At 46.6% G+C, this 24,932-nt stretch overlaps 2 protein-coding genes across 2 annotated transcripts in view; one reads left to right on the top strand and one right to left on the bottom strand.

The window, feature by feature from the left end:
• STAG3 (STAG3 cohesin complex component) overlaps positions 1-18,135 on the bottom strand; it is a 28,505-nt gene extending 10,370 nt beyond the window's left edge. The window contains exons 1-22 of the mRNA XM_078439799.1: positions 17,933-18,135; positions 17,279-17,482; positions 16,431-16,592; positions 14,981-15,083; positions 14,475-14,591; positions 10,808-10,904; positions 9,764-9,840; positions 9,261-9,465; positions 8,598-8,749; positions 5,671-5,744; positions 4,553-4,676; positions 3,733-3,831; positions 3,444-3,523; positions 2,707-2,814; positions 2,321-2,435; positions 2,053-2,158; positions 1,808-1,911; positions 1,446-1,538; positions 1,231-1,320; positions 771-971; positions 580-650; positions 388-475 (exon numbers count right to left, since the gene is read on the bottom strand). Of these exons, the coding sequence (XP_078295925.1) occupies positions 388-475; positions 580-650; positions 771-971; positions 1,231-1,320; positions 1,446-1,538; positions 1,808-1,911; positions 2,053-2,158; positions 2,321-2,435; positions 2,707-2,814; positions 3,444-3,523; positions 3,733-3,831; positions 4,553-4,676; positions 5,671-5,744; positions 8,598-8,749; positions 9,261-9,465; positions 9,764-9,840; positions 10,808-10,904; positions 14,475-14,591; positions 14,981-15,083; positions 16,431-16,582 (2,256 nt within the window). The 5' untranslated portion in view covers positions 16,583-16,592; positions 17,279-17,482; positions 17,933-18,135. The remainder of the gene's footprint in view (positions 1-387; positions 476-579; positions 651-770; positions 972-1,230; positions 1,321-1,445; positions 1,539-1,807; positions 1,912-2,052; positions 2,159-2,320; positions 2,436-2,706; positions 2,815-3,443; positions 3,524-3,732; positions 3,832-4,552; positions 4,677-5,670; positions 5,745-8,597; positions 8,750-9,260; positions 9,466-9,763; positions 9,841-10,807; positions 10,905-14,474; positions 14,592-14,980; positions 15,084-16,430; positions 16,593-17,278; positions 17,483-17,932) is intronic.
• GPC2 (glypican 2) lies at positions 17,858-24,774 on the top strand. The gene is made up of 11 exons (XM_060649371.2): positions 17,858-18,045; positions 18,131-18,329; positions 19,000-19,158; positions 19,474-19,796; positions 20,613-20,693; positions 21,477-21,639; positions 21,858-21,988; positions 22,194-22,361; positions 22,466-22,605; positions 22,701-22,873; positions 23,871-24,774. Exons 1-11 carry the CDS (start codon positions 18,001-18,003, stop codon positions 24,128-24,130), a joined length of 1,842 nt encoding a protein of 613 aa, XP_060505354.1. The 5' UTR covers positions 17,858-18,000; the 3' UTR covers positions 24,131-24,774.
• Positions 24,775-24,932: the final 158 nt, after the last annotated feature.

Genomic DNA, 24,932 nt, shown 5'->3' with positions numbered 1-24,932 from the left:
GCAACACACACAAAGGAGTGAAGAGAGAAAATGAGATTAGAAGAGACCTGATTCCTTCTCTGGGGGAAAAAGATCTGATTCTGTACAATCTTCAGAGCATTCTGTCTTGGACAGGAATGCCACCTCTTCTTTATTTATCTGATGTCTCCTAGAATCCCTCAACATTATCCTTGACTCCCCGGGAACCAGAGAGGATGGCTGTTTTCAGGCACTGGAAAGTACAGTTCACCTTCTAAAGTGGAACTGAAGGAAAGATATGCACATGCTCTTCCTCTTGTGTCTCCTCTGCACCCCTGGGACTGGAACTGCCTGGGATAGTCGGCCACCTGGGACACAGGGCCCTTAAAAACTCCCCTCTGCCTCCACATCTCCGACTCATCTACTTGCCTGGTGAGGAACTTCTCCTGTGTCCACAGCCTTCCGGAGGAGTCGGAAGCATGGCTCATAGAGCTCCCAGCGAGTCAGGTCGTGAGCACTTTGGGGAAGAGATGGAAACATGATGCAGGAACAGAATGAGAGGAATCACCACCACAGACACCAGTAGAAATAGGAAGAGGGAATGGGAGGTGAGCTGCTCACTTGTAGAAGGCAGACAGGCGCTTCAGAGTGGCCGCCAGGCTGTACACCTCATCCTCATCTAGGAAGGACGACTGAGGGAGAGAAAAGGTCCACAACAGGATTTTCCCAAGAACGCATAGATCCACATTCCCCATCTAGCGGCCCCTCGGACCCAAGTTTGGGGCTTCCCATATTTCAGCCCCAGTTCCTACCTGCAGCAGCTCTTCAAGTTCTTGCTGGAAGCGGTCGCTCAGCAGATCCACCAGCTGGCTGCGGGCAAAGTCTACCCGGCCGAAGAACGTGAACTCAGGATTACAGAGCAGATAGAGGGCATGAGCACCTGCCTCAAGCACCGTGGGTTCCGCGTGCTTCACCACCACCTCCTGGAGCTGCTGCAAGAACAGCTCCAGGTGCTGACAGAAAAAGAGATGGGAGAACACAGTGCTCTGGGCAAGGAAAAGAGGGGGCAAGTCTTCTGGAGGGGAGTGGGGTTGGGGGAGAGGAGAAATACGATTGAAAGCATTAACTTTCAAGGGGAAGATGCCTATGGAAGGGAAGGCTTATTGATTTTTCTGGAACCTGGGTTCCTGAGAACCAGATACTGGCAGTGGAACCTTTGGTCCTACCAAGAAAGCAGCAAGGTGTAGGAACTTTACCTTCCTCTCTACTCACCTTCTCCAAGCGCCTCGTGCAGTAGATGTTGAGGTCAAAGTAGTTAAGAAGCTGGAGCAAGGGAGCAACCTTCTCCGCATCAGCTGAGAACTGTAGGGGTTGAGAGGGAGACCTAATCACTAGCTAATGTATGCTAAGTCTTACTCCCAGTCCTCACTGGGGGCCATTTCCTTTCACCTCTCATTCCCAGGTACTGAATGGTAGGGCAGCTCTACCTTGGCCAGGAGCTGGGGTAGCAGGGGGATGAGGTGCTCTGTCAGCTTCACCTTGTCATCGGCTTGGATCTTACGTTCTTTCGGGGTTAAGCCCTGGAATTAGTCATTTGGGGGTATAGGGAAAGATATGGAAAAACACTAGGTCCATAGGGAGTGCGTGTGTATCCCTCCTCCCCACAATCTCATCTGCCCAGGAAGGAAAAGATAATTCATTTGGCACCTCCTTCAAATTTATTTTTCTAGAAACAGAATTCTTTGAGGGGCAGAGAAGAGGCACCCTAACCCAAGGCTTGAGGGTGAAGATAGACCATACCTGTCTGGACTTTTATTGCTAACCAACCCACCCACCCTTCACACCATACCTTCCTCCCAGTGATCCGCCCCACAGGTGGGTGACCTTCAGAAGCTTGCCGAACACTGGACACCAAGATCTCAATCAATGTGCTCTCCTGCACATCGTCCAAGTCTGGGTTGGCAGGAGGATGAAAACCAGAATAACAAATTAGCCACCCTCCATCTCCCAAGTCACCCCAACTCCCCCACTGCCCAGGACACCTATGCCTCATGGGGGAAATGACCCTTCCTCCAGCTACCAGGTGGCACGCACTCTGGTCCTTCTCCAGCAACAGGCTTGTCAGACTCTCCCAGTCCTTCAGCTGAGACCCTGCACAGTCCCACAGGCTGTCTACTAAATAAGCAGCATGGTTATGGAGCTGTGGAAGAAGGTACATGTTAAGTTACTGAAGCTATGTTAGAAAATTCTGGGAAGTGGCTACTGACAAACCATGTCTCTCCTTCCTGTAGTGCCAGTCCCATCCTTTTCTACTCACAGGTCTTTATGCACAACAGCCAAATAGTTCCTTCCCATACGTCACCTCACTTTCCACAAAGAAGGACAGCAGAAGGTGGAAGAAAGTTCTCTGGGCACGTGGACTTCTGCGTCGCTCTCTCCCACTGACCATTTTAGTCTCACACTCAGGGTAGAAGAGCCTGGTAGAACAAACACAGGGAAAGGGCACACCTGGGAGCAAATGAGGAGTGGAATAATCTCCATGAAAGAAAGAAAGAAAGAGTCCAAGGAGACGTGTGAGGAAAAGAGGTGCAGAGCCAAGGAAAGCCTCAAGGAGTTAAGAGGGGGAAAGCAACAAAAGAGAGACTTTAACAGGTATGTGGGGTGGTCATTGGGAAGAGCAGCAGCAGACACAGGAGAAAAAACAACACAGGAGGGTGTTAAAGGAACAAATGAGAGGACCCTACTCACTTCCAGTAGAGAAACTCCCCTGCAGCAGAGGCCAGGGCTCGGTTAGAGGCATATACAACTGGGTAGATGCCCTCACAGTCTGCATCTGTCAGCACCCCTTCCATGTTCCTGCCAAGAGAAAAGGAGAAAAAGCAGGTGGATATGAAGGATGTCCCCTAGCACAACTAGGGCTAGAAACACAAAGAGGCAAATAAGGATTTGGAACAATCCAAAAGAGGAACAACAACAACAAAAATCAATGAGGATTAGCTGACAAAGAACTTTTATTATTATTTTTATTATTTTTTTTTAATATTTAATTTTTTTAACACTTATTTATTACTGAGAGACAGAGAGAGACAGAGCATGAGCAGGGGAGGGGCTGAGAGACGGGGAGACACAGAATCCAAAGCAGGCTCCAGGCTCTGAGCTGTCAGCACAGAGCCCGATGCAGGGCTCGAACTCACAAACCGCGAGATCATGACCTGAGCCGAAGTCGGACGCTTAACCGAAAGAGCCACCCAGGCGCCCAAGAACTTTTAAATGAAGAGTGGAAAACAGAAAAGTATGGAGAGTTAGAGAAGATAAGAAATATCCCCCCTGGAGATCCTGCAACTCAGGAATGACCTGTCTTTCAACCTGTTACAGAAAGAAGAGTCAACCTGTGACAAGCGGAGGGACAGGACTCTGGAAGGGCCTGCCTAATGCTGGAAAGGTAGAAGTCTGAGATGCGTGCCTCCCCATTCCCCAGGACTCACTTAAGGATGAGTGTTAGTAACTTGACAGCTTCCACCGCCACATCATACTCTCGGTCCATGACCATGGAAACCATCCGGTCCTATAAGGAGAGAGAACGTTGCTCAGTACTTCATTGTATCCATCCCAAATCATTATGCTCTCTTAGAATTTGAGAGATTCCTAAAGAGAATGAGTAGGCAGAGGCTGGGATAGCTGTAGACACATAAGAGCAATAGGAATGGAAAGATGGGGTGAGGGAAACAGGAACCAAAGAAAGAGCCAAGCACAGGAATACTGTCCCAATTTTACCTTAAAGCGGCTGGTAAAGAGCTCCAGACGGGCAGTCAAATCCCGGCTGCCATACAGCCCTTTTAGAGCCTTGAGACACTTCAGACGGACTTCGCGATGCTATTGAGGAAAATGGAATATGACTAACTATTCCTCTACTCAACCCCCACTGGGCTTCCATGCCCCTCTCTCAGATTACTCTTTCTGGGCTTTGGTGTCCTCTATGCTGAGGACTTTGGGGTGACTCAGAGACAACAGACAGCTGTCTTCTTATATAAAAAAATGAAAAGATCACAGCAGAATTTAGCAATCATAATGAAAAGGATCTTTGGGGCACCCGGGTGGCTGAGTTGGTTCAGTGTCCAACTCTTGATTTCAGCTAAGGTCATAATCTCATGGTTCATGGGATCGAGACCTGCGTTGAGCTGTGCACTGGCATTGTGGAGCCTGCTTGGGATTCTCTTTCTCTCCTCCTTCTCTGCCCCTCCCCCACTCACACCCTCTGTCTCTCTCTCAAAAATAAATAAACATTAAAAAAAAGAAAAGGATCTTTTGGCTATCACCCTAGCACCTGTATCACCAATCCATTAATAGCTTTCTTGCTTTTTTCTAGGGAAAGTTTTTCTCTACTCTGGTTTTAAGGTGTTCATCTCCTGGATATATCTTTCTCTCTTCTACCTCATCCTACCCTCCCCAATACTGCGGAGTTTTGAGGTTCACTGTCTTGATGGGCTGATCACTAGTGAAGCTCCTAAGCAGCAGGGCCAGGAAAAGCTGTGGTGTCTTGAGACAGGGAAGATGGTGAGGGTAACAGAGGAAAAGAAGCTGACTCAACACTGACCTTATCATGCAAGGTCCAGCCAATATATTTCAAATAGCTGTCAGTGAGGAAAGATGTGCTGTAGCTTTGCATCCAAGACCCAATCTCTTCAATGCAGATAGCACGGATCTCAGGAAGGATGTCCCTAGGCACAGAGAGATAAACTGACCCCTATCACCATCTTTCTCTAAATTCACTTTCCATCCACCCAGACATCTCCCTGCCATAGAAGAATCTACTTTCTTGACTGAACAACATGCTCCAAGCCTTTCATTTTTCCCTCCCAATGTAAATATATAAACAATAAATATTTTCTAGGGGCACCTGGGTGGCTTGCTTGGTTGAGCATCTGACTCTTGATTTTGGCTCAGATTATGATCTCATAATTCGTGAGTTTGAGCACCATGATGGGCTCTGTGCTGACAGCACAGAGCCTGCTTGGGATTCTCTCTCTCTCTCTCTCTCTCTCTCTCAAATAAATATTTAAAAATAAAAAATTAACATTTTTTTGGTAATACTGCATACAATAATTGAGCTTATTTTCCATGCCCCTTTTAAAACTGACTTTGGAAGTCAGTTTAACTGTTGGCCAAATTTCCACTTGAAGAAAATATTAAATCAGCTGAAGAGTTCTGGAAAGGCAGAGGTTGAAATCTAGGTAACAGTGAGAAAAAAAATATGGATGCTATTTTTAACTTAATTCCACCAGTTCTTTTAAACAGTGTAAAACTCCCCTGCCTTTAGCCCAGTGAAACAGCAGGCTGCGCTAGGAAAAGGCCTGCCAAGTTGCAAATGCTCAGAAAAGCCCTGCCTTTTGTCTCTCTGCTGTGGTCTTCTCAGGTCTCCAGCTCCAGGAAGATGGGGAAGGGAAGATCTTAGGCAAAGCTGGAGCAGAATAATACTCAACAGTGCCTTATTCTCTTATTTTCTCTCCCAAAAGAGCTTACAAGAGCCTCTGGAGTTGGGGGTGAACTAAACCTTACTAATTTAAAACATCTGTTGTCAAAGTTTTTGCTCCAGCTGCATTTGCACTAGGACTAACCAAATTACCAGGGTTATAACGGAGGGACACCTTGCTACGTTTACAGATTCCATAACCAAGGACCAGCTGTTTCAACGAGAGGAGCGCATTCACTCACCTGTACCGATGCACAAAGACCCCCCTGAAGAGCGCATTCATCATCCCCTCAATCTCCTCTTGATGTTCTTGGAGCTGGAAGACAGGGAGTAACAGGTCAATCTTTCTTGTGCCCCAAAAGTATATAGAAAAGTATGACTTCCACTTACTTCCTTTTATTACAGGACATAATCTGAACCCCTGATATCCTAGGTTTCTTTTCAACCTTCTAAATTCTGGAAGAAGCTGTAGAGTCAACCACCGACTCAGAGGATTCTTTGTGTTTGGAAAAAATATCACCTCTGGGTCTGGTTATTTTTGGCTATTCAGAGGCACTAGCTGGTAGTTACACAGATTTTTTGACTTACAATTGAGAACATGAATTTTTAAATAAATGCAGTTTATTTGATAGAAATAGAAAACCTAGCAGAAGAAGAAAAGGAAGAGATTAGACCAATGGTCCTCAACTAGGGCCCCTCAAGGCACATTTAGCAACTTCTGAAAACATTTTTGGTGGTCACTAATGGGAGGGGGTACTACTGCCATCTAGTGGATAGAGTCCAGGGATGCTGTTAAACATTCTGCAATGTCAAGACAGGCCCCAGGTCAACAGTGCCATTGTTGAGAAACCCTGGATTAGATGAATAGATATCAAGGAAGCAGAATTATAAAGGAACACAACTGACCCTACCTCTTCAATAAATCAATATATGGGGGGGGGGGGGATGGGAGAGGCAGAGGTTAAAAGAGGCTTAAGAAATACAACAAATGCAATGCATCATAATCCTTAATTAGATCCTGGTTGGAATTAATCAGATATAAAAGCCATTTTGGGGATACACAGGGAAATTTAAATATGAATTGGAATTAGAAAATATTAAGGAATAATTAATATTTTTGAATGTGAAAATGGTATTGAGTTAATGCAGGAATAATTTTTTTGGATGATAAGTTTTAAAATAATTTTCAGAGAACATATTTAAGTCTTTAGGTGGAAATACCAGTATATATATAATTTACTATAAAATAAAAAAATAATTGGGGCACCTGGGTGGCTCAGTCAGTTAAGTGTCTGACTTCAGCTCAGGTCATGAACTTGCGGTTCATGGGTTTGAGCTCTGCTTCAGGCTGTGTGCTGACAGCTTAGAGCCTGGAACCTGCTTCGGATTCTGTGTCTCGCTCTCTCTCTGCTCCTCCCCCACTCATTCTCGCTCGCTCTCTCTCTCAAAAATAAACATTTAAAAAAATTTAAATAACAAAAAATTAGAAGAAACAAATATAATGAAATATTAGTTGTTAAATCTAGATAATTCGTATATGATGTTCACTCTGCCAGTGTTTCTCTCTGTCAGAATGTTTGGGAAATTTCATATTGAAAAGAAAAGAGAGAGAGGGACAGAAGGAGGAAAAGTTGTCATCAGTACCAATTTCTACAGAAGTTTGGAAAAAGGAAATTAAGAAAAGACCACTGACTATAGGGATTAAAAAGTCAGTGTTTGGGGCGCCTGGGTGGCTCAGTTGGTTAAGCGTCTGACTTCAGCTCAGGTCACGATCTCGCGGCACGTGAGTTTGAGCCCTGTGTCGGGCTCTGGGCTGATGACTCAGAGCCTGGAGCCTGCTTCTGATTCTGTCTCCCTCTCTCTCTGTCCCTCCCCCATTCATGCTCTGTCTCTCTCTGTCTCAAAAATAAATAAACGTTAAAAAAAAAGTAAAAAAAAAAGTCACTGTTTTGGAAAGAATAATTTCAAAGAAAAATGGGGAGACAAGCTAGGTAGTAAAAAATGGATTCAGTTGGATATTAAGGAAGTAAGAAAATACTAAAAAGGATAGAAATGGAGTAGTTCATAGAGAGGAAGAGTAAAGGGAAGATTCAAAGGCCTACAGACATTTCTAAGTGAAGAGAACAGTGGGGAGAGAGGGATTAAAAACAAAAAGAGAAATAATGACTGATAAAGCAAGAGCCTAGACAAGTAAAAAAAAAAAGATTCACGGTATTATACATAGGATATGAGACAGACCTAATACACATAAGGTTTAAGATCATACTGACATTGAAAATAGTAAGAGAGAGTAAGGAAAGAAGGTTTACCATGGAAGAAATCTTGGTGAGGGGTGAGAAGACAGTCAATTGTTGTGGTTAGGCATGGGGAGTCCTGCCAACCTCATGCTGGAGGAGTCTCAGATACTAAGAGATATTACTAAGAGAGAGTAGGGGGAAAATCAGTGTCTCATGACAGGCACAGCTGTTTGAGGGTTTAACCAGTGTAAAAGATTTTGTTAGGGCTTATGTCCTCCAGTTGACTTTAAGTATAAAAGGAAATAAACCAAGTGTCCACTATGTGCCAGACTATTCACTCACCATCTATTTAATCTTCATAAAAAGGTAGAATTATCCCCTTTTTTAAAGAAAAGGAAATGGAAGCTTGGAAGTTATATAAGGCCATGGAACTGGTAGCTAATTGGAACAGTCCAGGAGTGATTGAAAAGCCAGTCACTTTCCAGTCCTCAAACAGTTGGCCTCCCTCATCAGTGGTTGGCCTTTAATACTCTGGTGATCTCCAGACTATATAGTTGACCAGAAAGTCAAAAATTAACTCCTTGCATGAGATGCAAGCACAGCACTTAAAAACATTCCTGGTAATGAATGTAGATAATGGAAACTAAGCAAAAGTGGGATTATAAAGAACTCTAAAATTTACTCTGAGTTAGAACTAATTCATTGAGATCACATCCCAGAAACAAGATAAGCATGCAATGACCTCTGACAGGATGGGTCTATTAGACTACTGTCAGACTCCACTGTTCATGACCCAAAAGGTTGCTTAGGGGCCTGTGCCTTACAAGAGAGAAGTGTGTGGGCAGGGGTAAAACGGGCTTCAGCAACAGTGGATGAAGCTGAGAGAGAGAGAGAGAGAGAGAGAGAGAGAAGAGGCAGGGAACACTTTTTACCTCTTTGCGTTTCTCCAACAGGCTCTCCAGTCGCTCAGGAGCTCTCTGTCCTGGTCCCTTATTTCGTTCAGCCTCATACTGCCGCTGATTATTGTCTTTGTGCAGACTCAGTTGGAGGGCAACTCTTACCAGGGAGGTCATTAGCTTCATGGCTTTGAGCCAGGAAAAACAAGAAAAGGGAATTTTTACTTAGGTCAGAGGAGGGAGGACAGATTTTAAAAAGGAAGAAAAAAAAGCATCTTGTGGTTCCAGTGGGAAGAAGAGGAGGAAGCAGGGAGTGGGGCACTTGGGGGTAACCCACCATGGCTGCTGCCACCTCTGCCACAGAAAGAAAGAAAAGAAGGAAAGAAAAAGGAAGGGGACTCAAAATGAAAAGCTAGAGCGGGTGACCCTAAAATCCTAAGACTGTTCTGGACATTTTTTTCTCCCCCTTTTGGGCTTCTTTTAATCCTCAGCATGTTCCCAGCTGTTGAGCTATAAGAAACAAGTTAAGACTGGAAACTGTCACTGTAATCTATCCTTTTTTGCAATACTACTAGTGAGAAACTTGGTTGAAGTTCAGGGTAAAAGAAGCCAGGGCTTGAAAGGCTAAGAAGAATTCAGAGACCAGAGAACACAGGAAATCCCCAAAAGAACATTTATAGACTAAAAATGAATGCTCACCAGCCAGGGTGCTAGTGTGACGGAAGGCACGGACTTGGGAGTCTGAGAGGCCAGTGAGCAGGGAGATGAGGTTGTCCATAGGGAAGCCGTCATAGAGGAGGCTATACTGGCACTGATAGACCAATGTTTTCACAAATTCACAGAAACTGCCCTGGAACTTCTTCCAGGATGGACCCGGTGCTGTCAGGGGATACTCTCCTGAATCCTATAGAAGGGTTTATGAACTGAATGAGAAAAAGTACTACCAAGTCTATGAAACCATAGGGACTTTGGATGTCAAAACCCAATAGTATAGTAAAAATCTTTCTCTGTTATACCTCATTTCCTGCTATTCTCAACTTCAGAGGCATATTCAGATAACATCTATGGGTCCCTTTTGCCCCCAAGAGATTGAACTCCTTCTTCCAAAAGCTATCCTATTTCCCACAGTTAGAAAGAAGGGGATAATGGGCCTTGTGTTTTGAAATAAGTGTGGCAAGAGAATTCTGATTGTCTTCCTCCACCTCATTAAACTGTTCTGTTAGGTGCCGGATGATCTCTGAGTTGGACATCTTCTTGAACATCTCGGAGGTTACATTGCCTGAGGAATGGAGGAGGTGAAGTAGTTACAAGAAAAATAACAGGACACTGTGACCATTTGCACATACACCTGAAGATGAGCTAGGAAATATACTGAAAAGAGCATAGGTGGGGAATCAGAAAACCTAAATCCCAGTCCTAAACCTGCTGCCATCAAACTGTGTATCTGCTGTTAAAGCAACCTTTCTAGAAAACCCAAAGGAATCAAGCAATGGAAAAGAATAGTTTAAAAAAAAAATCCTGGGGCACCTGGGTGGCTCAGTCAGTTGGGTGTCCAACTTTGGTTCAGGTCATGATCTCATGGCTCATGAGTTTGGGCCCCATGTCGGGCTCTGTGCTCACAACTCAGAGCCTGGAGCCTGCTTGGGATTCTGTGTCTCTGGCTCTCTTTGCCTCTCCCCTGCTCACACTCTGTTTCTCTCTCTCTCTCTCAAAAACAAATAAACATTACAATTTTTTTCTTTAAACCCAAATAAAAAATAAATAAAGCAAAAAAACCACACAAATTCTGGATTCTTATAACACAACCTGCCTGAGATTATCTTACCCCAATAAGTTAGGTCATGACCTGTGGGGATCTGGGGAATCCACAGCTTCAGTGGAGAAATATGGAAGGAAGTATCTGAGAAATAGGGAATAATGAAGGATGATTTCATCTAAAGATAGGAAGACTAAAAGATGTCTAATGGTCTATTTTCAAATTTGTGAGTATCATTGGCCTCACATTAGTGTGATTAGTTACTTTTCCCCAAAGGGTCTTATCTCCAAACCAAACCAACATAGTTCCCTAACTGGACCACTTTCCTACTTACCAATCTACAATGTGGTCAAATCAGTGAAACTTTTCATATGCTTAACCTTCTCTCTTTATTTAGGCGATTCCTAGTCCTACTCATCTAAATGTAGCAAAAGTTCTATAACATAGGAGCAAAGGGCTAGGGATTAGAAAGGGGTAGGAGTTTCCTTACCTTTACATCCACAAGATCGGATGAAAAAGTTAACGAGTTCCAGGAATCCTGCATCCTGGTCTTGCTTGTAGGTATCCAGCCACTCATCCACCAAAGACTAGGAAAAAAAAGGTGGATGATTTCTATTTCTGGCAATATGACAGAATGGAAATTCTGTATGATTGTACCAACTGAAACAGCTAAACTTCTGATTAAAATGTTAAAAACATCTTTTAAAACGTATTGCTGAACTGGAATGAAAGGTAGAATTCCGTATAGGCCCAAAATGAAGTGAGGGTAGCAATCCTGGGAGATAAGGAAGCTGATTCTTGCCCTGAGGGTTCTATGGAACCCCAGGAACCATGACTTTCTGTCCAGATAGCTGCATGGAATGCAGAGCATAGGAGATCGAGCTTTTGGGCTTTCCAAGAAGAGAGGTACAAAAGGAGGCTCCTGCGATAAAGCGAGGTGCTGCAAAAAGTCATGTTAGCATGAAAACAGGAATGAAAAATAAACCCACAGGTCAGAAGGGGACAGCATGAACACCAGCTTGTTAGGACGTTAACGTGGGGTGGAAGGAAAAAAAAGAACTCGCCCTTGAAAATTCATAACCGTAAGTCAGCTCTCAGGTCTAGATTTGCAGTCTAGATCCACACTCCCTATACGATCAGAATACTCTCAATTAGAGAATTTAATTCAAAGTGATTCTGGAGGGTCCCCAGTCAACTACAGCCAAGCCAAGCAGGTTCCTCTCTTAAAAACACACCTTTAAAAACAAACAAACAAACAAACAAACAAACCAACAAACCACACCTTTAATTCAGGCCCCAAAGAATTCCAAAATATAGAACTCCAAAATATAGGGTCCAAAGTATAGAACTCCAAGAGACAATGAGCAGCTCAAAGTGTGAAACTTAGTAAAGAAATAAGGCACTGAAAGTAAGAATTAGCAGAAAAAACAGCAGAATCATATTCATAGATTTCAAACATTAAAGTTATCACAGATTATAAATTATGCTATGAATAAAAAAATAAAAGTGAAGCTTTAAACCAGAAGCAAAGAACAATCAATTTTGAAAAAAGACCCCCAAAAAATCTATAAAAATGAAAAAAAAAATGTAAAACCCATTTTAATGAATGGTTTAAAGGCAGATTGGACACAGAAAAACAAAAGCTGAGTGAACTAGAAGATTAAATCAAAGAAAGTATCCAAAATGCAGCCTGGACAGACTAACAGAAACAGTGACAGAGCTATTAAGAGACATGGAGAATAGAGTGAGAAGTTCTAATTAATGTCTAATTGAATTTCAGAACAAGATAATGGAATGACGAAGAGGCAGTATTTGAAAAGAATTTTCCATAGTTGTTGAAAGACCCCAATCTTTAGAGCCTGGAAGCCAATAGATTTCAAACATAACAGAGGAAAAGAAAATGTACACCTATAAACATTATACAAAACATCAGAACACAAAAGCAAAATAAATCTCAAAAACAGGGCAAAAAGAGATCACTTACAAAGGATCTGCATATAACACTTACAAACAAAACCACTTACAAATTAGATTTGAACTAATCCATAAGCCCCTAGCCATATGTGGCTATTAAAATTAAATCAAATGAAAATTAAAATCCGGTTCCACAGTCACACCAGTCACATTTCAAGTACTCAACAGCCACATGTGGCTAGTGAATACTATACTAAATGATGATATGCAACATTTCCATCATTACAAATTATTGTAGTAGATAGTGCTAACTTAAACTGACAGCTGACTTTCACCAGCAATAAGTGAAGTTAGAAGGCAGTGGAATAATCTTTCTAATGTGCTGAAGCAGAAAAATGTCCTCTTAGACTTCTACACCCAGAAAATAACCTTTCAAGAACAAGGGTAAAAGACATTTCATACAAGCAACAACAACAACAAAGAGTTAATAAACTCTACCTAACAAATTTTAAAGGAGAAACTCTGAACAGCAAGAGAATGAATTTTTACAGAAGATTTGAGAAGGAATGATAAATAAAATGATACAAATGCAGGTAAATACAAACAAACACTTTATAAAACAGCAATGTCTAATTTGTTGGCAAAGGAAATAGATACAAATAAAACACTACAAGACAGCATGTAAATTGGAAGGGGCAATTAGAATTAAAGTGTGCATAAGTCCTTATAGAAGACAGAATCCAAAAGCAAGGAAGTAAAGGAGAAAAAGAAACAGAAAAGCTAAGACAAAATGGAAGCACATAAAATGGGAGAAACAAATTCAAATGTATCAATAGTGCCAATAAATATAAATGAATCAAACTCTCTTGTTAAAGGAAAGATTGGCAGAATGGATTGAATAACATAATCTAGATATACGCTATATGCAGGAGACACACTCCAAACATACATAGATTGAAGGTAAAAGGATAAAAAAGGTATCAGACAAATAGTAACTAAAAATAAAGCTAGTATAGATTATGTTAATAAAAAAACAGAACTGTTTATCTTAAAATATAAAAAGTGACAGTAAATAACAATAAAAGGTTCAATTTACTAGGCAACAAATGCTCAAAATGCTTAAGGCAAAGATAGGCATGAATACAAAAGTAGTAACTAAAGAGAACATCTTTGTGGGTTTTAATACATCTCCCTGTAATTGACATACCAGACCAAAAACAAGGAAACCCTAACACCTAGTAGAAAGATCAAAACAGTATCACATTTGTACCATTTGGGAGTTTTGATCTCACCCTAGAGAACGCTCTACCCAACAACTGGAGAATACACATCTTCTGTGAGCACAGGTGAAATAGTTTTGGAAATGGGTTAAATGCTAAGTAATAAAGCTAGTCTCCATAAGTTTCAAAGACCACATTTTCTGACTATAATGCAATAAAGTTAGAAATCAGTAACAAAAATATAAATAGAAAAACTTCCTATATTTGAAAATCTAAAACTGTTCTAGAAACTAAAAACCTATACTACACATCAATATGACTAAATCTCAAACAATCGAAGTAAGTCACAGAAGACTATACATATAAAGAACTGCTCACTTATTTAAAAAAAACACATTCTCTGGTGACAAAAGTATAATGAAAGGCAAGGGAATGATTAACATAAAATTTACTCTAGTGGTTATCTCTGGGTGGTGAGGGGACTGTGGGGGCCAGCCAGGTGGAGAGAAGATCTACTGTGGCCCTATTAATGTTTCATTTCTTGAGGTGGGACTAGAGATCTGGGTGATTATTCAAAATTTTTAAATTATACATGAGCCTTCTACACTTTTAGATGATAATAGAATTACAATAAAATTATGGAAAAAGAAATGTGGAGAGAGAAAAAAGGATTAGGTGTAACTGTTAAAATGGAGCTAAAAAGTCACAAGGGTGAACAAGTTGCCACCCATAACATTTCCTCTCTAGACAATCCAATGCCTCTGCCTGCCTCCTCCATCAGTCAATAAAAGCAAAATCCACCTTGTTCTGTGACACTTTTAGGAAAGGAGCATTCTCTCTCATCCAAGGTCTCCCTTACATCATTCCAAGGATTCACTCCATGGTCTTATCTCTCTTTCCTGATATAGGTTATATTCCCTAACATGTCCACATTAAATCAATTTTGTAAACATTTGTCCTTCTCTTTTTATCCTACAAAGAGTGAGATAGTATCAAGAAACAGAGGGTGAGACACCGTTTTACCTGCATGTCACTTTTGGCAGCTTTCACAGCATCAAAAAGATCACTGGTTGGTGGTTCTGAGTCTTTCTGGCCATGACCACGTACCATTCGGGACCCCTTCTTTGGATGTTTGGCCACCTAGTAAGTATAAAGAGATCATGAATATCCTTAAAAAGTAGAAGTGATATTAACACTTAGTCTCATCATTGTCACACAAGTAGGCTTAAGCTGCCAATTTCACAGCAGAGTTTGAGTTACTGAGATCTGAAATAACTAATTCTTATATTGTGAACTTTATTATTTTCTTCTCTTTTAAAAAAAGTCCCTTAGGCCCATTCCTATTTCTTTATGCCCTTACTACCCTTTTCTCTTATCTTTCTTCAAAATTTTCCCTATTCTTATTTTTGTCCCTTAATGCTCTTTAAATTTTATCCTTTCATCAAACATATCATCTGAGGCTTTTTCTAGGTTTTCTTTTGCTGCTTCCCAGACCAAATTCAAAAGCAAAACAAAACGGACTGACTCACTGGGGTTGTCCTGAGTGGTCGTTTTGCTGCTCTCTTCTTCACACTGTGTCTCAGGCTGTCTTCAAAGTCACTGCCTTCATCAGCTGACAAAGAATCACTATCCCTATGAGGGAATGTGGTTCTCCTTAGATACAACACCCCAGTCTTTATATACAAGGGTAAATGAATTAGAATTTCTTTGTCTCTGACTGTAGCCCTTTCTCTGTGAGAAAAATATATTCACATTTTCTTAAGATGTGTTGGGGTGTCTGGCTGGCTCAGTCAGTGGAATGTGTGGCTCTGGATCTTGAGGTTGTGGGTTCAAGCCCTGTTGGGTGTAGAGACTACTTAAAAATAAAATCTTTAGCGGGCATCTGGGTAGCTCAGTCGGTTAAGTGACTGACTCTTCATTTCAGCTCAGGTCATGATCTCACAGTTGTGAGATCGAGCCCTGCATCAGGCTCCATGCTGGGTGTGGAGCCTGCTAAGATTCTCTCTCTCCCTCTCCCTCTGCCCCTCCTCTGCTCATGCACATGTGTACTTTCTCTCAAAGTGAAATAAAGTCTTTTTTTTTTTTTTAAATAAGAGATGTGTTTACTGTTACAGGGAGTAGAGACAAAAATCTTAAAAGAAAGCTTTCACTTGAAGAGAGCAGTGAAGATGAAAAATGAGAAACTGAGATGGGTGAAGGACAACCTTTTCCTAATATTCTCTCTGAATAAGAAAATCAAGTGATATTCACTTAAACAGGCAGAGGGATCACTGCTGTGGCAAAAAATCAGCATGGCCTGGTAAGTCGCATATTACTCATATATAACTTGGATGTTAATATGTGCCTAGAGTTAAATTTCATCCCTTGAAAAAAGTTTGTAAGTTGTATTGACTAGAGTTAAGTTTATAACAATAATATAATCTTCTCTCCAACAGTGGCACTGATAGAAATGAGTCAGAGGAAGCCAATTAAAAAAATAACCAGGAGATAAATCAGATCTTGTATGAGGTTATTTTATTCCTGGAAAGATAAAAAAGATGTATTATTATAACCTTCACAAAACAAGCTGGTAAATGATAATAGAGGAGGATAGACAAACCTGTTTATAAAATCCCCAAATAAAGGATCACACACCAACCAACAAGTATATACTATTTGTCAGGAGCAAACAAAGAACTCTTCTCCCTCCCCCACCTCCCCACTCCCAATAGAGGATGTACATGCTGAACATACAAATATATGCAAGAAAAGTTTGTACAAATGGATGATAGGTTTGGAAGTGGATATATTATTTTTGATGTCTACAACATGTACGGCAGGGGGGGTAGAAAAACCCAATTAGCTAGCAAAGCAGGAGAGAGTCACTGCTCTGAGAGTGCATCTCTTAATGTTTACACAGAGGGGCAGACAGAGCTGAAAGCTGCCCCCACTGTGGGAGAAGGCCAGGCAATGCAACAAGCTCTCATCGACTCCACTCACCCCTCTGCAGTCTGGTCCGAGTCCCTGTCACCACAGGGCATATTGACAGACGAACTAGAAGATGCAGACAAGACCCTTTGTCTGCCTCCCGATGCTCTCCGCAGTGGGGAGGACACACTGCTTGGGGAGGAGGAGGACCGCAGCGTAGGCATGATGGTCGAGCTGAGGAAGTAAGGAGAGGAAAGGGCCTCTAGCCCACCGCGTCTCCAGCCTCAGCTCTGACCATCCCCTTCCTTTCTAAGGGAAGTGCTCTGCAACTCGGGGGTGGGGTGTGGGTGCGCACAAAAAATGACCGTCTTGACCTAAGGCATCTGGGGATTAGAGACATCACGGCCGCGCGTTTGGAATCCTCTCCAAGGCCGCCACGATGCGCACACCAGAGCCGCTTAAAGCAGACCCCTCTCTGCACGCGTCGGAGACGTAGATTGCCTGGTGCAAAGGAGACCAGCTCAAGCGGTACAAATTGAAAAAAAAAAAAAAAGAAAAAAAAAAGACCCCAGTCTTTCATTTTCAGGCTAGAACCTGATTCCACATAGAATGGAATGGGAAGCACTTAACGATTTACGGGCGCAGTCACCATTAGAACTGGAGCAGAAACACTGAGGGAGTAAAGGAAAACTCTCGTTCTCCACTTTTCCAGCAGATGGTATCTCTGACTGACCCTGGGGCAAGTGGACTGAGGAGCTTCCTAATCGCTGACGGGAGTGACTGTCAGTCTCTTGGGGCCCGGGGCTTGGGGTTCCTAGCTTCTGTGGAGGAAGCCATTGAGGCTTGGAGGAGGGTGGTTCCTCTCTCAGGGCCGGGAGTGCGGAGAGAGGGCGTATTCTTGGGTCAAAGAGGAGCCTCACTGTCTGAGCCTGGAATAGCGACGTCTGGCTGATCAGGGATGAGGAAAGATCACAGCCTTGGCTCCCTCGGGGTTCTGCGTTCTTCACCCCGCCACCAGAACAGGGGCCGGCTGCTTCTCTTCCGGTGGTGGAAGAATCCAGAAAAACGCGGGAAGGCGCGAGACACGTTGTGCGCAGGCGCGAGCTCAACGGCACGTCCCAGGACTGGAAATTGTCGCGAGGCTTGGGCGTCTGCGAGCTCGTGTTCACCACGTTACAGTCACGCTGCTCCAGCAGCCTCGTGCGGCCCGAGCTCTTCGAGCTCTTTGGCGTGCCGCCCCGTCACGTGGACTCAGGCGCGCTGATCCCTGGCTTTAGCCCTGCTCCACCTCGGTCCCGCCCCAGCTGCCCCCAATTTCCCCCTCCATTGGTCGGGCTTCGCACTAGACTTGTTGTAGCCCCTTCACTCTGGCTTCTCAACTGCCATAGGCTGGGTTCCACCCAGGCCCCGCCTTTCGAATAGGGTAGCCACGCCCCAAGAAAGGCCACGCCCCTCCCCCACCAGCCTCTTTAGTTCCGCCGAGTCCCGCCCCCCCCCCCCCCCCCCCCGACGAGCTTCCCCACTACATTGGCTTAATTTCTCCCTCTACCCCGCCCCTGAGGCCCGCTCCTTACCATCATTGGCGGGACCCCGCCTCGGACCCCGCCCCCTGCCCGGCTCCCAGCTCCCATTGTCTCCGCAGATGCCGCTTGGTCCTGCTATCGTGCTCGGTGTTCAGTTTTCTGAGGTCGCGCTCTTTTTCTGGCCGGGGGAGCGGTCGCGCGGCAGAGAACCGGATTCCCGAGTTCGGGCTGTTCTTCTTTCCTTCTTAGGACACACTTTGCAGAACCAGGGCTGCAGCAGCTATGTTCGCTCTGCCATCTCTTCTGCTTTTGCTGCTGTCTCTGTGCCCCGGTCCTGGTCCTGGACCCGGGAGTGAGGCAAAGGTCACCCGGAGTTGCACTGAGACCCGGCAGGTGCTGGGGGCTCGGGGATATAGCTTAAGCCTACTCCCTCCCGCAGTGATCTCAGGTGAGGAGAATGAGGAAGACTAGAGAATTGGGGGCGAGGGAGGGGGCGGGGGCGGCTCCCCCCGCTTCACAATAACTCTTCCTTTTCAGAATGACCGTTATAATAATCTTTTCATGCCATTGTCATGCCAATAATGTCTCTTCTCCTGAACTTACTTACTAGGATCACAGTTATCCTCTCGTTCACATAATAGCTTTCTTACTCCACCCTCACACTAGGAATACCTTTCTAATAATTGGCACCCCCCCCCCCCCCCCCCGTGTTTCTTTCTTCACATCTCAATTTGTTCCCTTCGGTGTTTCTAAGAGCCCCTTCTATGATAATACTTTCTTGCTTACCTAGTAACCCCACCCCTCCAAATCCCATTCTTCCATCGATGCTGTCTCTGTAGGTCCTTAGAGGCCTGAAGTGTGCAGTGTTGGGGAGGGTCACCTGAGGACACTCTGATCATTCATTTCGCCCATCACTATTTGATCCCATGACTAATGGCAGTGGACTTGGGATGGGTGATAGGACAATAAGGAGGGGATAGGTGGGATTGGGGGATAGACAATAGAAAAGAGACCAGACAGGTAGAAGAGAAAGGAAAATCTCCCAGACAGAGGAAGAAGGAAGGAATTTCTTGCTAGCACTCTCCCCCACCCCATTCTTCTATGTCTTCTCTGTCCAGGTGAGCACCTTCGGATCTGTCCCCAGGAGTACACCTGCTGTTCCAGTGAGATAGAGCAGAGGCTGACTTGGGAGACTGAGGCCACCTTCAGAGGCCTGGTGGAGGAGAGCGGCTCATTCCTGGTTCACACACTGGCTGCCCGGCACAGAAAATTTGATGGTGAGGAATTGGTGGTCCCCACACCTGGCCTCACCCCTCCTCTCTGTGCTCATGACCCCAGCAAACGTCATGTCTTCACTCCCTAATTCATCCCTAAGGCATCCGAACCCTGGCTTAGCCTCTCTTCAGCCTCCTCTCCAGGGTCTGTCCCCCACCCCTTTCCCAGCCTGCCCAGGTCTCTTGAGAGTTCCTGAGGCTCTAACTCACTCGTCTTTTTTCTTCCAATCCCCATCTCTTCCTGCCTCTGCCCTTCCAATTTTCCATCCTTCTCTGGCCTCACCCCAACTCACATCCCTTTCTCTGCATTTGCCACAGAGGTTTTTCGGGAGATGCTCTCGTCATCTGAGCACTCTCTGGCCCTGCTCTTCCACCGCTCCTACGGCCACCTGTATTCCCAGCACGCCCCTGTATTCACTGGCTTGTTCTCTCGGCTGCGGGACTACTATGAGAGGTCCGGTGAGGGGTTAGAGGACGCTTTGGTGGATTTCTGGGCACAGCTCCTGGAGAAAATGTTCCCCCTGCTGCATCCACACTACATCTTCTCCCCCGACTACCTGTTTTGCCTCACTCGCCTCGCCTCCTCTCCTGATGACTCTCTGAAGCCTTTTGGGGAGGCACCCCGCCGCCTCCGCCTGCAGGTGAGAGGCCCCAAGGCTTGAGCTTCAGCCACCTCTGACCTGGTGACCTCTGAGCTGTGCACCACTCACCTCCGGCCCAGTGACCACCCCCCTCATGCTCCAGTCACCCCTGACCTGGTGATCTCCTCATCCTGCATGGCAGATGTCTCTGACCTGGTGACCCCTAGCTTGAGCCCCAGTCCCCTCTGCCTGACCCAATGCTCTCTGGTCTCCTTTAACTGGGTACTCCCTCACTCTCATCCGGTGCCCTAATTTCACACAAATCCCTGACCCTTTCACCTGCTCTTGGCCCCTAGCCACCTTTCTGCCAACTGCTCCCCAGTCCTAATATCTTGACTTTCTCTGGTTCAACTAAACATGAATTAGGCACTTAATAGTTGAGACAGACTTTCATCTGTAGTATCTCATTTAATTGTCATAACCCTTGGAGGTAGAAAGTATTATCCCTATTTTATGGGTAAGAAAACTGAGCCTCCCAGAAGTTAAGGTCTCAGAGCCAGTGGTAGAGCTGTGTCTCATACCCAGGTCTTCTGGCTTTCAGTTTATCGTTTGCTCTGATACATCGTTTCTCTATTTCCAAGCCCTGTAAAACACAATCTCTCTGTCTTTTCCTAAGCCCAGTTCCCCTTTATCCTTCTAGACTGCAATTCCTTTGAACCTGCTTCCCTGTACCACCTGACACTCCTAACTACCCCAACGTAACTCCGCAAACCTGGCCCCCCAGTGCTTGTGCCCTTGGTTCAGTCTCTTGGTCCCTGTCTTGCCTGAATCATGACTGACCCTGTGGTTTCTCTCACCTTCTTTCCCCTACCCCAGATAACCCGGGCCCTGGTGGCTGCCCGGGCCTTTATCCAGGGCCTGGAAACCGGAAGAGATGTGGTCAGCGAAACACTTAAGGTTAGAGGGGACCTGAGTGTGGGCAGGGCCTAGAGAGGGAGAGGCAGAAGTAAGAGAGGCCCTATGAGAAAGAGTCAAGTGACACCTGGAGAGGTATGGGGTCTTCCCATATCAGCCCCAAGGCCCTGGGATCCAGGGTAAATCAGGAGGGGGGAGGCCAGAGTGAAGTCTCCCTTGTGTCATGATCCATGATCTCCTCTGACTCTCTTCTGCTCTCTGATGACTCCCCCCATCCCACCCCTGTCAGCTTCTGGTGGTCTGTTTATCTCCATAGCAGCCTGAGATTGAAGTAGTGCCTCTACCACTCCCCTCCTCCCCCCTCCCCCCCCCCCCCCGTGTCTCCCCATTCCCCTGCTACTGAAGGCCAGATTCCTGCCTTGGCCTTTAAAGCCCTCTCTTCACCACCCATTCTCTCCCTGACCTCCCAGCCTTACCTCCTGCATCCCCAGTCTCCCCTCTTCCCAGCCACAATGGGCTCACTCTTCTCTTTGAACCTTTTCTCAGACCCCTCTTCCCACTGTCTCTCTAATTCCATACCCTTCAAGAAGCGGTATCTACGGCCTGGGCCCCTAGGAACCTCTCTCATCAGATCTTTGGCAGTTTTGAGGTCTTACCTGCTGCCACCTGGGGTCAGCAACCCTAGACATTCACATCCAGCTCTCCACAGAGAGCCTAGGGAAGGTGGGGTGGAGTATGTATTTGATTTCGCTCTGTCCAACACCAAACTTGTGTAAGTACAGCTACTGTGTTTGTGAATGACATAGTCCTGCTGTCTGCCCTCAGATGCCGTTGTCCGAAGGCTGTAGGCAGGCTGTGATGCGTCTGACCGGCTGTCCTCTTTGTCGGGGTGTCCCCTCGCTGCCACCCTGCCGGGGCTTCTGCCTCAACGTGGCCCATGGCTGTCTCAGCAGCCAGGGACTGGATCCTGACTGGGGGGCCTATCTGGGTGAGGGGATTCAGGAGGGTCTGGGAGGGCTGTTTGTATTCTGGATGCTTTCCGGGTGGACTGGGGAGGGAGTTTTAAACCCTATTGAGTGAAGAAACTTTCATGTAAGTTTGCCCTCTCCAACACCTTGCTGCTTCCCTCCAAGACCCAGGTAGGGAGGATTTGTAGGGACATCTAGTCCCTCATAGCACCCTTTCTCTGTCTTCCCCTCCTTCAAGATGGTCTCCTGTTCCTGGCGGAGAAGCTCCAGGGCCCTTTTTCTTTTGAACTGGCAGCCCAGTCCATTGGGGTGAAGATCTCAGAGGGTTTGGTGTATCTGCAGGAAAACAGTGCAGTGGTGTCAGCCCAGGTACAGGGGCCGTGAGAAAGGTGGGAGTGTCAACCTGAGGACAGGGGGAAGACAGTGTGGGTGTGTCAGCTAGAATACAGGAGGTGAGGGCCTGGAGTGGGGGGACAGTGTGGGGTATCAGGGATACTGCGGGTGTTGGGAGTGGGGACACTGTGTGGCTTTCACCGCAGGATGACTGGGAGGGGGTCTTTTCCCTGGGCGGTAGGTGTTTCGGGAATGCGGGAATCCCCAAAGGGCACCGTCCCGCGCCCGCCGAGCCCCAGCCCCCCGGGAGGAGGTGAGCCGCCTCTGGACCCCGGCGGCGGCGGCGGGGGCGGCGGGGACGGAGGAGGAGAGGCCCACGACGGCCGCAGGCACCAGCCTGAACCGCCTGGTGAGTGGGGCGCGGAGGAGGGGCGGGGGAGGGACGGGGCAGCCAGGCTGGGTGGGTAGTGGGGGGCGTGCGCTCCAGCCCAGCCGCTCTCTCTGCTGGCCCAGGTGTGGGAGCTCCGCGATCGGCTGGGCCGGGTGAGGGGCTTCTGGGCCGGGCTGGCCCTGACGGTGTGCGCGAACCCCCGCATGGCGGCGGACATCTCGCAGGAGGCGGCGCCCTGCTGGACAGGAGCTGGGCGGGGCCGGTGAGACCGGGCGGCAGCTGGCGGGTGGGACGCGACTCCGGGGCGGGGCGGGCTTGGCGGGAGCCTGGGAGCCTTCGGGGCTGCTCTGCCGGCAGGTATTTGTCGCCTGTGGTCGCAAGTTCCCTGGAGCAGCTCGAAAACCCAGAGCTGGACCGTGAATCCTTGAGATCTGACGTCCAGACACGCAGGCGGCGGCTGCAGCTCCGGTTAGCCACGACCAGGATGAGGGCGGCCGCCCTGGGACGTGACATGGAACTGGAGGACTGGGGTGAGAGCCCCGGGTTCCCCGAGAGCCTCGAAGCTCCAGGCTTTCAGCGCTCGGGTCTGGCCCCGCCCACTGCTTTCTGAACCCCTCCCCCCCCCCCCCCCCCGCCCCCACCGAGTCTCTACTCAGTTACTCATTCTCTCACTCCTTTGAACACGCGTGTACTGAACGCTTACCTCAAAGGTGAGGGGTTAGAAGACTGATGACAGGCTCTCCATCCTTAAGTTCACGGTCCAGTGGGGAGACACCAAAGCATTCCTACAGAATAGCGGGAAACCTCTTAGAGTAAGCAAAAGGCTGTGGATCTTTGGGGAGGGCAGGGAAGCCAGGTGGGGAGCCACTGAGCAGACTCCCAAGGTAGAGTTTGCCAGAGAAGCAACGCACGGACAGACGTTCATTTTTTTCTCTACTACTGTTTGTCTCTGTCTTTCATTTTCTCTCTTCCAACACCCGTCTTTCTGTCTGCCACCTGCTTCTGTGCGTGTCTATTTTGTCTTTTCTGTTTATCTTCTCTCCATCTCTCTGTTCTGTGTCTGTCTCATTGTCTCTCATTCCCAAGTCTGTCTGATCTCTCTCCTTGCCTTCCTGTCACTAACTTTCTCTCACCTCCCAACTTCCATCTATCTGTGTCTCTCTCTTCCTTGTCTCTCCTTTCTGTGTGTGTGTGGGGGGGGGGGTGGGGTGGTAATGTTTATTGGTTTTTGAAAGACAGACAGAGCATGAGCAGGGGAGGGGCAAAGAGAGAGGGAGACACAGAATCTGAAGGAGGGTCCAGGCTCTAAGCTGTCAGTGCAGAGCCCCATGCAGGGCTTGAACTCATGAACTGCAAGATCATGACCTGAACCAAAGTCAGATGCCTAACTGACTAAGCCACCCAGGCACCCCTTTTCTTTTTTTTAATCTCAAATTCTCTTCCTCCCCATTTACACGTCTCTCTCTCTCTCCTCTGTCTCCCATTATGTCTTTTCCAACCCTGTTTCTGATCCTCTCCCTCCTGCAGATGAGGAGGAGGAGGACGCCAGCGGTTCTGGAGAGGGACAGCACTATGCAGATGACTGGATGGCTGGGGCAGCAGCTGTGGCCCCCCCAGCCCGGCTGCCTCGCCCTCCTCGAAGGGACACTTCTGGGGGCAAAGGAGGAGGTGTCCTTGTCCGCCACAACCAGGGCAGGAGCAGGACTGGGGGGACATCTGTTGGTTTTCACACCCAACCCATCCTCATTCTCTTCCTCTCAGCCCTGGCCCTGCTTGGACCAAGATAACAGGGGAAGGGTGCCCTAGCATCAGAAGGGTTCATGGCCCTTCCCCTCCTCCCCCTCTCCCTCAGCTGGGTCTGGGAAGGAGTCGAAGGGGGATGCAGAGAGGTAGAGAAAGGGACTTTTTGGGTGAATGGCTGGGGCCCCAAATCCAGGAGATTACCATTGGTGGGTTGGGGGTGGGTGGGTGTTCATAATATTTATTTTTTCATTTACAATCTGGGGAGGAGGGGCTGGGGGTATTTATTTAGGAAGAAGGTGTGTGCTTTCCAAGCACACCTCTATGTTGGGCAAGTTGTCAGCCCCAACAAAGAAAAGGGGAGGAGTTTTAGAGTTGCAGTTGGGGGTGGGGTTTGAAGGAAGTTGGAAGTGGGGAGGGGTGGGGCACTCTGTCTCAAAGGGACCAAGCTGGGTGCTGGTGGGGTGCAGGGCAGGGGACTGGGGTGTGTGAATAGGATGTCAGGATCTGTGGGCCTGGTTTCTATGGAGTTTTCTCAGTTATCAATTTCTTAAACTACAATACCAAAAATTTTTTGAAAAAGGGCTGTTCTCATGACCTCTGCCATCCACATCCTTCACAAGCTTCACCATTTCATGTTTCAGTGTTTGATTCAGTGTTTATTCTGCAAATAAACAGCTAATTTATTGGACCCTGTGTTTGCCTTGTACTTCTAACATCCCTCCCTGAGCCCAGGCTCCTGGCAGAGGCTTCTGGCCTCTCTTGGAACCTGCCCCCTGTCGTTCACTTTGGGCAAGTTGTCTGCCCTCTGGGTCTGAGCACCTTCATCTGTAAAATGGGGAGAATTGT

Source organism: Panthera onca, chromosome E3 (genome assembly GCF_046562875.1).
Source record: "Panthera onca isolate mPanOnc1 chromosome E3, mPanOnc1 haplotype 2, whole genome shotgun sequence".
In the NCBI taxonomy this organism is placed as follows: Eukaryota; Metazoa; Chordata; class Mammalia; order Carnivora; family Felidae; genus Panthera; species Panthera onca.
This window is presented reverse-complemented; position numbering and strand designations above follow the sequence as displayed.